The sequence below is a fragment of the Trichoderma atroviride genome, chromosome 1, assembly GCF_020647795.1.
Source record: "Trichoderma atroviride chromosome 1, complete sequence".
NCBI lineage: Eukaryota > Fungi > Ascomycota > Sordariomycetes > Hypocreales > Hypocreaceae > Trichoderma > Trichoderma atroviride.
This window is the reverse complement of record NC_089400.1, coordinates 4,607,209-4,619,988: the sequence shown is the minus strand read 5'-3', so window position 1 is coordinate 4,619,988 and position 12,780 is coordinate 4,607,209. Positions and strand designations below refer to the sequence as shown.

The 12,780-nt window shown below is 51.9% G+C and overlaps 6 protein-coding genes across 6 annotated transcripts; 5 read left to right on the top strand and 1 right to left on the bottom strand.

Annotated features, from left to right (window-relative positions):
* Positions 1 to 477: 477 nt before the first annotated feature.
* TrAtP1_001664 (uncharacterized protein) lies at positions 478 to 1,237 on the top strand (the record flags this gene model as incomplete). The annotated part of the gene is made up of 2 exons (XM_066111086.1): positions 478 to 836; positions 955 to 1,237. 2 exons carry the CDS (start codon positions 478 to 480, stop codon positions 1,235 to 1,237), a joined length of 642 nt encoding a protein of 213 aa, XP_065967159.1.
* Positions 1,238 to 1,662: 425 nt separating this feature from the next.
* Positions 1,663 to 3,860, top strand: TrAtP1_001663 (uncharacterized protein; the record flags this gene model as incomplete). The annotated part of the gene is made up of 2 exons (XM_014085203.2): positions 1,663 to 3,535; positions 3,652 to 3,860. 2 exons carry the CDS (start codon positions 1,663 to 1,665, stop codon positions 3,858 to 3,860), a joined length of 2,082 nt encoding a protein of 693 aa, XP_013940678.2.
* A 1,368-nt stretch (positions 3,861 to 5,228) lies between these two features.
* Positions 5,229 to 7,137, top strand: TrAtP1_001662 (uncharacterized protein). The gene is made up of 2 exons (XM_014085898.2): positions 5,229 to 5,849; positions 5,940 to 7,137. Exons 1-2 carry the CDS (start codon positions 5,826 to 5,828, stop codon positions 6,852 to 6,854), a joined length of 939 nt encoding a protein of 312 aa, XP_013941373.1. The 5' UTR covers positions 5,229 to 5,825; the 3' UTR covers positions 6,855 to 7,137.
* A 728-nt stretch (positions 7,138 to 7,865) lies between these two features.
* On the top strand, positions 7,866 to 9,065 carry TrAtP1_001661 (uncharacterized protein; the record flags this gene model as incomplete). Its single annotated transcript, XM_014085899.2, has 1 exon — positions 7,866 to 9,065. One exon carries the CDS (start codon positions 7,866 to 7,868, stop codon positions 9,063 to 9,065), a length of 1,200 nt encoding a protein of 399 aa, XP_013941374.2.
* A 775-nt stretch (positions 9,066 to 9,840) lies between these two features.
* On the top strand, positions 9,841 to 10,230 carry TrAtP1_001660 (uncharacterized protein; the record flags this gene model as incomplete). The annotated part of the gene is made up of 1 exon (XM_066111085.1): positions 9,841 to 10,230. The coding sequence occupies one exon, from the start codon at positions 9,841 to 9,843 to the stop codon at positions 10,228 to 10,230; it is 390 nt and encodes a 129-aa protein (XP_065967158.1).
* Positions 10,231 to 10,757: 527 nt separating this feature from the next.
* On the bottom strand, positions 10,758 to 11,887 carry TrAtP1_001659 (uncharacterized protein). Its single transcript, XM_014085901.2, has 2 exons — positions 11,737 to 11,887; positions 10,758 to 11,627 (listed from the first exon to the last, which is right to left on the bottom strand). Exons 1-2 carry the CDS (start codon positions 11,766 to 11,768, stop codon positions 11,228 to 11,230), a joined length of 432 nt encoding a protein of 143 aa, XP_013941376.1. The 5' UTR covers positions 11,769 to 11,887; the 3' UTR covers positions 10,758 to 11,227.
* Positions 11,888 to 12,780: the final 893 nt, after the last annotated feature.

Sequence of the window (12,780 nt, the reverse complement as noted above, 5' to 3'; positions counted from 1 at the left end):
GGCGCTTCTCCCTCGCCCTCCCGCTGTCTCTGGCATCACGCGCTCTGCTGGATCTTGCCGCGTCTTTGATGCGCTGCCACCCTACGCGACACATCGCGCGCAAAGTCGCCAATCGCTTTCGCCTTCACCCCGCGGCCGAGCGTACAGACGTGAATGCGCCGATCGCCGTCTTGAGCTGTATAATTATATAAAGGGCAGATAGGAGCCAGATTGGAGTGTCTGATTTGCTGGGATCGCTTTTTTCGCGCTCTTCTTGCGCCTCACCTCGGATATTCAGTCCTCTTCCAAGATAAAAAGAAGAAGAAGAACTTGCGACAGAACAGCTATAAAAAAAGAAGGGACGAGACCAATCTCATTTCCGCCCCCAAGCTACTCGGCAAGCCCCGTTTAAGCCCAAGGGGTCAAGCCAGCGGATCAAACGATTTAGAAAAAAAAAAGAAGAGATAGAAGAGCATCATCGACAGGAAACCAGCAACAATGAACGGGACAGCAGCATCCACGGGTGGTAAGAGGAAAGCCGATGGCTCTCTTCAAGCCAGCCCTCCGGCCAAGAGACCCGTTAACGGCAGCAACAAGCCGAGCATCGACACGGACATGACGACTCCTGACATCTCCATCGACGATGTCAGCTACGACGACCGCTCCGACGCTGACAGCGACATCCACCCCGTGGCCATGTATGTTGGCACGCCCGGCAGTCTCGGCGAGTGGCAGGACACCATCCAAAAGGTCGTCCGCAACGTCGTCGCTATTCGATTCTGCCAGACGTGCTCCTTCGACACGGATGGCGCGCTGACAAGCGAGGCCACCGGCTATGTCGTTGATTCAGAGAGAGGGTACGTGCGACGCATGCTTTGCCCCTGGTTTGGTGTTTGCCCGCTTGGGTTGGCAGCGAATCTATGCTAGTGGGAGATGAGATTTGATGTACCATTGCTAACATGCTGTTGTTTTTAGCTACATCATGACGAATCGCCACGTTGTCGGCTCCGGCCCGTTCTGGGGACACTGCGTCTTTGACAACCACGAAGAAGTGGACTGCTACCCCGTGTATCGCGACCCCATTCACGACTTTGGCATCCTCCGATACGACCCCAAGGCGATCAAGTATATGCACGTGGATGGGCTCACCCTGAGTCCAGACCTGGCAAAAGGTGCGTTTGATAAAACCGAGATTGGCCGGCGAGAGAGAGAGAGAGAGAGCGAGGAGAAGAGGACTAACTTGTGTGTCGTATCCTAGTTGGTACCGAAATTCGTGTCGTTGGTAACGATGCTGGCGAGAAGCTGAGTATTCTTTCGGGTGTCATCAGCCGTCTGGACCGAAATGCGCCCGAGTACGGCGACGGATACAGCGATTTCAATACGTGCTACTACCAGGCAAACGCTGCTGCCAGCGGTGGAAGTTCCGGCAGTCCCGTCGTGAACAAGGACGGTTGTGCCGTTGCGCTTCAGGCTGGTGGCCGCTCCGATGGCGCCTCTACCGACTATTTCCTGCCTCTCGACCGACCGCTACGCGCACTTCAGTGCATCCAACAGGGCAAACCGGTTACGCGTGGTGATATCCAGTGCCAGTTTCTGCTGAAGCCTTTTGACGAGTGCCGCAGGCTGGGCCTTACCCCTGAGTGGGAGTCGGCGACGCGCAAGGCTTTCCCGGAGGAAACCAACATGCTGGTTGCTGAGATTGTCTTGCCTTCTGGGCCTTCCGATAGCAAGATTGAGGAGGGTGACGTTCTCATCAAGGTAAATGGCGAGCTGCTTACCCAGTTTATCCGCCTCGATGACATCTTGGACTCAAACGTGGGCAACACCATCAAGTTTCACTTGCAACGCGGAGGAGAGGACATCGAGGTCGACATTGAAGTCAGCGACCTTCACAAAATTACGCCGGATCGCTTCGTGACTGTCGGCGGAGCGAGCTTCCACGACATCTCCTACCAGCAGGCCAGGCTTTACGGAGTGGCTGTTCAGGGAGTGTACATTTGCGAGGCCGCGGGATCTTTCCGGTTCGACAATACAGACAACGGATTCATCGTGCAATCTGTCGACCAAAAGGCGGTTCCCGATCTGGATACGTTTATCGAGGTGATGAAGCAGATTCCCGACAGAGCGCGAGTGGTTGTCACGTATAAGCACCTGCGCGATCTGCACACGCTCAACACGACCATTGTATACGTCGACCGTCATTGGTCAGCCAAGATGAAGATGGCCGTTCGAAACGACGTGACAGGACTGTGGGACTTTTCCGACCTCGGTGAGCCCCTGCCACCGGTTGCCCCTGTTCGGCGGTCGGCCTCCTTCATTGAGTTGGATCACATGCCGCACCTTGGCATCGCTTCGTTGATCCGCAGCTTTGTGCATGTCAACTGCTCCATGCCCGTCAAACTAGACGGCTTCCCGAAGAACCGACGATGGGGAATGGGCCTTGTCATCGACGCCGACAAGGGTCTGGTGCTCATCTCTCGAGCTGTGGTGCCGTATGATCTTTGCGACATCACCGTCACTATTGCCGATTCCATCATGGTTGAGGGCAAGGTTGTCTTCTTGCATCCGCTGCAAAACTACGCCGTCATCAAGTACGATCCCGCTTTGGTGGATGCCCCCGTCGTGAGCGCTCGGCTCAGCGATCAACACCTCACACAGGGTGCAAAGACTTACTTCCTGGGCTACAACAGGATAAGCAGAGTCGTGCACGGCTCTACCACCGTGACGGAGATTACGGCGGTTGCTATCCCGGCAAACTCGGGGGCTCCACGATACCGCGCCGTCAACGTAGATGCCATCACGATTGACAGCAACCTTGGAGTTTCATGCGGCAGCGGTGTTCTCGTAGCCGAGGACGGGACCGTGCAGGCTTTGTGGCTGCAGTATCTCGGAGAGCGCTCCCCCAACAACCAACGAGATGAGGAGTATCATCTCGGCTTAGGCACACCGACCTTGCTGCCCGTTATTTCAGCCATTCAGCGCGGAGAGACGCCAAGCCTGCGCATGCTCTCAGTCGAGTTCCGATCCATCCACATGTCTCAGGCACGCGTGATGGGCGTCTCGGACGAGTGGATCAAAAAGGTTACACAGGCAAACCGGTCTCACCACCAACTCTTCATGGTTAGCAAGCGGACATTTGAACGGGTAAACCACCCGGTATCGCTCCTCGAAGGCGACGTGGTACTGACGCTCAACGGCAAAATCTGCACCACCATCTCCGACTTTGACGTGATGTACTCGAACGAGGTTCTGGACGCCGTTGTTGTGCGAAACTGCGAGGAGATGCACCTGCAGCTCCCAACGGTACTTGCCGACGACATGGAAACACACCATGCCGTGTCCTTTTGCGGAGCCATCCTCCATCGCCCTCACTTGGCCGTCCGTCAGCAGATTAGCAAACTCCACAGCGAGGTATACGTGTCGAGCCGCATTCGCGGTTCTCCGGCGTACCAGTATGGACTTGCCCCAACCAACTTTATCACCCATGTCAATGGCGAGTCAACGCCCGATCTGGAGTCGTTCATTGCGGCAACCCGGAAAATCCCCGACAACACCTGTAAGACCCTCCCTCTTCCCTCTGCCCCTCTGCCTCTGCCCTTGTGCCCCTCTCCCCCTCTCTTTTGCTGCAAGTATTATATGCAGAGGCAGAGCTAACGTTACTTGTAAATGTAGATTTCCGCATCAAGGCGGTCACCTTTGACTCGGTGCCGTGGGTGATTACAATGAAGAAGAATGACCATTACTTCCCTACTATGGAATGGATAAAGGACGGTAACGAGCCGTGCGGCTGGCGACGCGTGACGTACGAGGGCAATCAGGTCTTCCAGGGGGAGGCGACTGACGGAATCCCAACGGTTGCCGGCAATGCTGAGATGGAATAGGTCCGACCTTGCAGGCCATTGCAGCAGCTTCGGTTGGTGGAGATAATGGTGGCGGTGATGGATACAATTCTTGATTTTTTTTCAATTTTTTTTGGACTACTGCGCGACGACCCGTTTGCTTACGGCTACAGGCTGGCGAGAGTAGGACAATGTACATGCATGACGACGAATTTGTAAAAAAAACCCTACATGGATGGGTACATGGGACAACAACAACAACAATAACAACAATGGGCGTTAAACGGCTATGAAGGATTTCACACTGGAGTTTTCTTGAGCTGTTTTCTTTCTCTTTACTTCTTTCTTCTCCTCTTTTTTTTTTCATGTTATAAACACAACACAACACCGCAATCTATCTGTGGCAATTTGGAATAGAAGGAGGTGGTAGGTGTGGTGGATTGATACATGGCCGGTTTCTCCCGACGGAGACATTCAAGAGCAAGCGTCGACGAGGATTCGATGGAAATGGAATGCAGGTCTCCGTCGTCGGCACATTGCTACTATGTACTACTATAATAATGACTGGATCACACACTGGTAGAACATGTAGGAGAGTGGAGTGGTTGGGCTCGTCGCTGTGGAGTGGATGAGGCAGCCAACCGGAGAGATTTACAACATGGATACAGAGACTGTTTTAGGTACACTTGTGGTTCCCATCTATTCTTGCAGTGTACTACTCAAGGTAGGACTGTTTAGGTACTTGATAGTATTTGTATGTAGAAAAGGTGTCTGTTTGACTCGAGTGCCTGATTCATAAACGAGAGACATGCAGCGTTTTCGCACTGACCAACCGGCATCACTTCCTACCCAAGGTAGCTGCAAGTACACGGAGTTGCTTGGCCGCCTCCTATCACGGCGTACCACGTTGGAAAAAGCTGCACTTGCCGGAGGGGGTACATGCAATGGCAGCCAATCAGTGGATTGAAATTGACCGGAATTGAGGCCCGTTGTGCGGAGAAGTGGTTGCTGTGCTGCTGCTGCTGCTTTGTTCCTGGTGGCTGGCGGTGGGACAAGAAAAATCAAAGGGAGTGGGTGTGTGTTACTGCTACAAGGGGGGGAATGTAGCTTGATGGTTTTGGTGATTTGTGTTTTTGTGCCTGGGCTGAATTGACCCAGGGTGAGTGAGGCTTGATGGGAGCGAGAGACGATATAGTTTATAGATGGGATGGATGTCTTGGATGGAGGCCGAATCTGGTGCCTCGAGGCCCCGCAGTGGGCGGATGAGATGTCTTGGTGGGTTGAGCTAAGTGTGTTAGACAAGGCACCTCTGGGCGATCTAGATGTGGATGTTCCTGCGTATCTTTGAAGCTATTCGCGACCACTTTATGTAAGAGTAAGACAAAAAAAGAATGGCAATATCCAACTTGATCGTTTCTGCCTTTGGTTACGCCTATGCCGCTTGACTTCGGTTGGGCTCTGTCTGAGTTTAAACCAACATCGAGCCGCTCTTCTCTTCTCAATGCAATACGAGGTACCGGATTAGCGACATCCTCCTGTTCGTTCTTGTTCACAACTTGCTCTATTTCGGATGAACATATAAAAGTATAAATATGCCCTTTAATCGCTACAAGTTCTTCCTCCTAAAGATATCCTCCATTCTTTTTGGCCAAAATGTTTATAGCGTACAGTGTCAATGACAGTGTCATCACAATGTGGTTACTGTGTACTTCAGTCCCTGCGCCCGGAAATGCCGTCAAGCCGTTACTACTAGTAGTAACGCTAAGACACCGCAGAGCAGCCTCGGTGACGTTGCTCTCTCCGTCTTGCGCTCACCAGGCTTCAAGCTTCTTTATGTCTGCCTGCCTGCTATAGGTAGTCCTTCTTTAATCCTGCTGCCTCGCGAGCCAATTCTTCCATAAAACCCCCAGCCTGTAGCCTGCATTCTCTTGCCTTTTTTTACTTGTGCGTCTTTCTTTCTATATCCATTCATTGTACTGCCTGCTGCTTGATTCCCCTCCCCCCGCGATGCCCCCCACAGCTACCTGGCAGGTAAGTCGAATCTCAAACGAATTCCTCCGACTCTGGCCGGCGCCCAACGACATAATCTGGCAAAGACACTAATGCGCGGTGCTGCTACAGACCAAACTCAAGGTCCAGCTGAAGCTGGCCATTGCGCGCCTGCGCATGGTGCAGCAGCGCGATGAGCAGCTTGGAAAGACGGCCCGCCGGGCAATGGCGCAGCTCCTCGAGGCCGGCAAAGTCGACTCAGCAACGATCCGCGTCGAGAACATCATCCGCTCCGACATCACTAGCGAGCTGCACGAGCTGCTGGAGCTCTACTGCGAGCTGTTGCTTGCGCGCGCGGGGCTTCTCGAGGGCCCGGTATGCGACCCGGGGCTGGAGGAGGCTGTCCAGAGCATCCTGTACGCGGCGCCCAAGACGGAGATTAAGGAGCTGATGACGGTGCGGACGCTGCTGGCGGAAAAGTACGGCAAGGAGTTTGTGCTGGCGGCCATGGAGAACACAGACGGCAAGGTCAACGACAAGGTGGTCAAGAAGCTGAGCGTAGAGGCGCCGCGGCGAGAGCTGGTGACGGGGTATCTGGAGGAGATTGCCAAGGCATACGGCGTGGATTGGCCGAAAAGGCAAGTTTCCTCGCCACTTCCACCAGATCTGCTGGATGAGGACCTTGAAGGCAAGGGAGATGGCGATGGCGATGGCGATGGCGATGGGACCGGAGGTGGTGGACAGGCTCAGAGGAACGATTTAGGCAAGCCCCTCACCGAGGCGCAGAGGAAGCTCTCCTTGGGCGAGGAGCAGATGAATCGAGCCACGCCGCCGAGCGCCAAGCTGGGCGAGCCCAAGAGCCCGCTGATGGTGACGCCGCCGCGGATGACGACGGACAATGTCCATCCCAAGGTGATGATGGGATCTGTGGAGCTCAAGAGCAAGAGGGACGAGGTGCCGGTGGCGAGGAAGAAGTCTGAGCCGGAGGGGTCAGTGCCGGACATTGGAGACTTGGAGAGACGGTTTGCGGCGTTGAAGAAGAGGTGAGGCGCAAATGTCATGATATGATAATGGAGCAGATGGGACAGATGGAGACATATGGAATACCTACCGATAACTGCGAGAGCGAGCGATGCAAACTAATTCAGAGCAAGGCAAGGCAAGGCAAGGCAGAGCAGAGTAGAGCAGAGCAGAGCTGAGCAGATCAGAGCGGTACAAGGCACATGCTGTGGTGGCTACCTGTTTGGTGTTGTGCAGGCTGGGCGCATCCTGTTGGTGTGCTGTACCTATACATGTATATAGCTACTTAGTATAACCAGGTATTATGCCGTCTGGTCATCTCCAGCCGCCGTGCCATTGCCATGCCTTGGGTGGCTGCGTCACCACTTAGCAGTACCACCCGTTGACGTACCAGTCCGTGGTAGTACACGTGGGATGAGCAAAAAGCGTGTGTCCGTGACTCCAACACGAAAACCCGCCCACGCATCAATCATCCAAGCACTGCATATTTTTTTTATCCCCCCTGGCCTGGTTGGTCTCTCTTTGTCCTGCCGCACATTGGACCAGTCACGAGGCACCGACTCTTGTTACACAGCATATGCTACTATCTGGCCAGGCATTATTTAAGGTGCCAGCAATGCCGTGCAGCTCGGCGTCGGGTTCATTTCCTCTTTTTTTTCTTTTCTGTTGCTACCCTTTCCTCCTCTCTCTCTTTGACTCGGATTTCTCTCCCTCTCTTATAAGCCCGAGACCCGGGGTTTTTTTTCTGATGCTGGTCTGACCCGGGCTTCTTACACTCGTCTGTTTCCCTTTTGAGGTTCGCTTCAACGTGCTCTCACTACTAGTAAGAGAGACAAAGTTGCCCTTCATCAACTGTGACTCTTGCATCTGCGTATCATCAATTGCCATTGAGTCTTGTTCATTATCTGGATTGGCCGGTGGCTTTCGCTCCGTCTTACCGGCTGATTCGCAGTCGCCGGCTTTTCTGCTGCGTGTTTTTGGCGGTGGCCCAGCTCCCAGCTCCCAGCTGCCAGTTGCCAGTTGCCAACTGCCGCAAACATGTCGCCTCACGTGCTCGTGCAAGCAGAGAGGCATGAAGAACCGAGCAAGCTTGGCACGTTGACTGCCTCTCTCTTCTTCTGCTTCATCTGCTTTTCCCTCTTCACCCTCGCCTCACTCTTTGTGGCCCATTTGGAAAGATACAAACTGCAGCTTGTGCGCACCTTGCTCAGTCCCTTTGGCAACTCCGACGAAGAGGACGATGCCCAGATGAACCAGAGTTTCCATCTCAGTCAACAGCCCAAGGAGAAAGATCTCTGCCAGCCTGCTTATCAATTCAACGCATTCTCCTCTTCTCTACTGCCCTCTGACAACCGCGACCTCGACCGTGACCACGACCACGAACACGAACACGCCCACGGCTACAAGCCCTCATTGACAATGGGGGATTCCACGTTCCCGATGAATTCCAACGACCAGATCCTGTTCCACGTGCGAGTCACGATGGGATGCAACGGATTTCTGGATCTCGGCAATGTTGGCGCCTTGCGTCAAGACACGCTTGAGAAGAGAATCGATGGAGCCATCAACAAGCTCTCGATTCTCAGCATCGTCTCCATCTGTGCCGTCTGGCTTCGTGAGAGAATCTGCCGCAACTCCTCTTCGGGCGCTTCGCTGCCCGACGTCAAAGAGCTCTGTGTCTTCCTCCAACGCCGAGGCTGCTCCCGAGACATGTGCTGCCAGATATTCTTCGCAGCGTTTCACAGATTGCACCCTCGCCTTGCCAATGAGATTTCGCTGCGAGTTTCTGGAGAAACACTCACAGGCTCCCGCTCCATTGTGGACTACGTCCATGACCACTGGAAACAATGGGTAGAAGAGGCTCAGGCTGCTGCTGATCATGCTGCGCTCCTCGCTGCTGCCAACGATCCGCTCCCACCGACCTATCCTGCCTATAATCACAATCTCCACACAATGCCAAAGGAAAGGTATCAGAGGCATGTGCAAGAAAGCTTCAGCAAGCTTCACGTACACCAGAATCATCACTACTACCATGACAGTATCAAAGTCACAGAAGGACCTACTCCGGTGCATGAGGAGCATCAGCCCGGAGACTGTGCCCCCTATGACCTCGGACAAGCCAGCACCTGGGGCTCTGCGACTGGCCAGACTGAACGATGCAAGACTCGGAGTGACGACTGTGTGTGTAAGCAGTGCAGTATCACAGGTTGGCTACCCCAAGTTCATACCCCCCCTTGACGGCGTTTCTCTCGCCGATACCTTCCTTGCTCTTTCCCCTACTGAATCGGATTCTGTGGATCTTCTTGGCTTATTCAATGAGGTTGCCGCAGTTCCTCAACAGAAACAGAATACAGTCGCTTCCAATCGACTTATTCCTGGGCCTGAATACATTTGCCCAAGCTGTGGCCAGCAAGGGGATCATTACAATTACTTCTGCACTGTCAATCGCAAGGCAGCACAAGTCATTGATAACATGCTCGTGGATCCCCAGCGCGCGGCCTTGATGGCGACTGGCAGCAATCTTGCCGATGAGCCACTACCCAAGCAAGTGCCATCTACTCAATTGGAAGCAGCTGATACATCGTCTTCGGATCTAATCATGTTTAGTAGCGGCTCTGAGGCTGAAGAAGCCCAACCCACGTGTTTCGAGGACGATGGTGACAAAGCATTTGGCAATGTCCATACTTTGAGAGGGATCCGATTTACTGACAGCCGGTTGTCACCTTAGGAAGTTGTAAGTGTCTTTTCTCAACTATTTGCCTTTATTAAACAACGGCTGAGCTGAAGAACATTGTTACTGACATTCTTCTCTTTTACATAGGATCGTGTCGGCAAAGAAGGAAAAGAAGGTATTGGTGCAAAAAGCCGTGTTCAGTCGTATGATTTGATCATTATTGACAGCGATGATGATGATGAAGATGATGGTGGCGGTGATGGTGATGGTGGCTGCGTGGCAGAAGTTGATCTTTTCCTTACAACAGTCGATAAAGAAAAAGCACACGGGGGATGCGGCATGACAAGTACAAGCCAACAGGAAGCACGCAAGAAGCTGAAGCTGAAGCTGGATGAAGCATACGAGGAACCGTCTCTGCTTGACAGTCTTCTAGAGATGGACGAGGGAGAATACATTGAACCGGGGCTTACGCCGTGCCCTCAGACACCGCAACCGCAGTTGCAGCCGCAAGACAAGTCAGACATTGAGTTTGGTGTCACTGACAAGCCGCTTGGCAGAGATCCGCCGTATGATCCGGCCGTTCACGAGTTGTTCCACAATCAAGACAATACGTGGATCCAGATGGCGAACCGTTCGACGGCCCTCGAGATGTGGGATGCCATGTATCTTGATGAATATTTTGATAAATACCCTTATTCCTCGTCAGAGTCCGAGTACGATCCGTACTAAGGGTCCACGGGGTACGCTTCATTTGCGGTGCAATGGGACTTTGTTTGCAAATGCTCTGCTGAGGCGAGGGCTGCTCTTCATGTCTTGGTCATGTTGATTTCTTTTTCCTTTTTTTCTTTCTTTCCTTGAGTCGATGGAATCTACTTTTAAATTTGCTTTTATGGGATCGAGATTGAGAGAGAGAGAGAGAGAGAGAGAGAGAGAGAGGAAAATATGCCTGAAATTTGCTTGTTTTGTCATTATAGTCCGTATACATATACATGCTCTTGATTTGCGGTGAGGATAGAGAAAGATCTTGTGATGGTCCTGCTGTTCAAATAGCTTTCCTTACTTGAGGACTTGAGAACTGCTCACTCTATCAGCTACTGTTATGCGCCTGCGATGATATATTGTAGGAAACGCTAGCTGTTACAGGGCTGTAACAAGAGCTTTCTTTATTTGTGTCAGAAAGGAGGCGTAGGTAGATGGATCTAAATACATGCGATATATGCGATATGAGAACCTTTGGCTTTTTGTAATGATGCACATGTTTGACTATTTTTGATATATTAATCGTCTAAACTATCCAGATATACACTAAATATAGCAAAGTGTCCGCAGAGCTCAGGAATAAAGGAGACGGTGGCGTAGCCACGCCGCGCGCGCGCTTCTCGCATATTCTCGTCGCTCAATCTTGCGATCCGCCATTTCCCAAAAACGCCCAAACACCTATGCCTATGATGTCCTCTGCATCTGATCATGCATTATCAACGCGCTCCGCTGGAAGACTGCGATGGAAAAGAAGATTGAAATAGAAAAGAAAAACGTCCTCGTTGGGCTTCCAGGTAACTCCGAGTCGCGAAATGAATATGTACATACGTAGACGTAAAGAAGTCGGTAATTGCGCCCACCCCTATTCTCTCAAAGTTCCCGTGGAGAAAAAAGAAGACGGACAATAGCAGATGTGAAAAAAGAGGAAAGAAAAAAAGAACGCGTCTTCCATTTTCCTCTGCTCCCATCACTCCAGCTTATCCAAGTGTTCCAGCCGCGTCAAGACAACCTGCTTACTCGTCTCCTCAATCTCGCCCGCCAAAAAGACCTCGTCGAGGATGGCGTAGACCTTGTAAAAGTTGAAGACGAGGTCGAGCTCGCAGACGTTGCCGAAGAAGGAGTCGAGCACCTCGACGAAGAAGTGGATGGCCTCGAGGAAGGCGAGCTCGTTGTCGTTTGTGTCGACGCAGGCGCAGAAGAAGAGGCCGGCGTAGCGGCGGTAGACGATTTTGTTGTTGCGGAACTCGACAAAGTTGGACTGGTACTTTTGGTCGCGCGGGGCGACGAGGCGGTGGACTTCGCCCTTGAGCTTGATCTTTTCGTCGTCGCTGTAGGGGGCGTACCATTTGGCGAGGCGGGTTTTGCCCCTGTTTGCGATTGAGTGGAGGAGTTAGTGTTTGCGATGGTAGGTTTCTTGGGGGCATTGTGGTTTGCGCGCAGAGACGCGCGTGGATAGGGAGGAAGAGGAAGACTTACTGTCTGTTTTGGATGAGGATGAAGGAGAGCATGATTGCGGAGGGAGAGACGGAGAGAGAGCGACGAGAGGATTTTGGTGAGAGTAGCAGGATGGCGTCGAGATGGAGGATGAATAATATAGAGTGGACGTTTGCTGCACGGAACTGGTAGGAGATGGGTTTAGCTGGAGGTTGCTCAATTACAGCGCGTTCTAGTGAGCCCCGTGGGGCCGGAGCACACGGATCGGATGCCATTGGCGGCCGGGCCAGTGGGGACTTGAAGATGAGGAAAACAGCAGCGTATATCATGGGCAAATATGTGTACTTTTGTTACTAGGTAATAATGAAGAATATTATTACGGCCCAAATTACTTTGACTTTTGGGGAGACGAGACAGTGGTGGTTGCTGTAGGGATGTTGTAAAATGTTGGCTAGTTGACATGTTTGCGGCTTATAGACTGAGAGCGTTGTGTTGAGTGATGGGGACGGTAAGCCATGTGCGCAGCGGATACTAGGTATTTAGCTAAATGGGATGAGATACAATTGGGTTTTGCCAAACGATGAGGAAACACAGGAATGATGGTGTACAACAGACGATTAGAGGGCCAAGAAGCATTGATGATTAACCATGACTGTGTCTCGGTGAGTTCTGCAATTATCAGAGTACATTACAGACAGGGCAGTTGTACGTCATATGCCGAGAGAAGAGCAAAAAAACAGACAAAAAAAATCCGAGTATAAGAAGAATTTAAAAAACGAAAAGAAAACATCAGATCAGATCGTACCACCGGGTCAAAAATCTCCACTTTCTTCAATGCACGTCTGGATATCGTCGCCGCTGACTCGTCTGCAATCTAGTTTGAGGTACAGGAACGCCCGCCTGCGCTGTTGCTGTAAAGTGAGTATCGATATGTAGGATTATTTACCTGTTGTCAAATAATGGGGCGCTTGGCTTGTCGATAATGAGAGCAACAGTTTTTTTTTTTTTTTTTTTTTTTTTTTTTTTTTTTTTTTTTCGTTTTAGAGCAGAGACCATTTCTACATCTCTAGAGCTGATCCTTACATG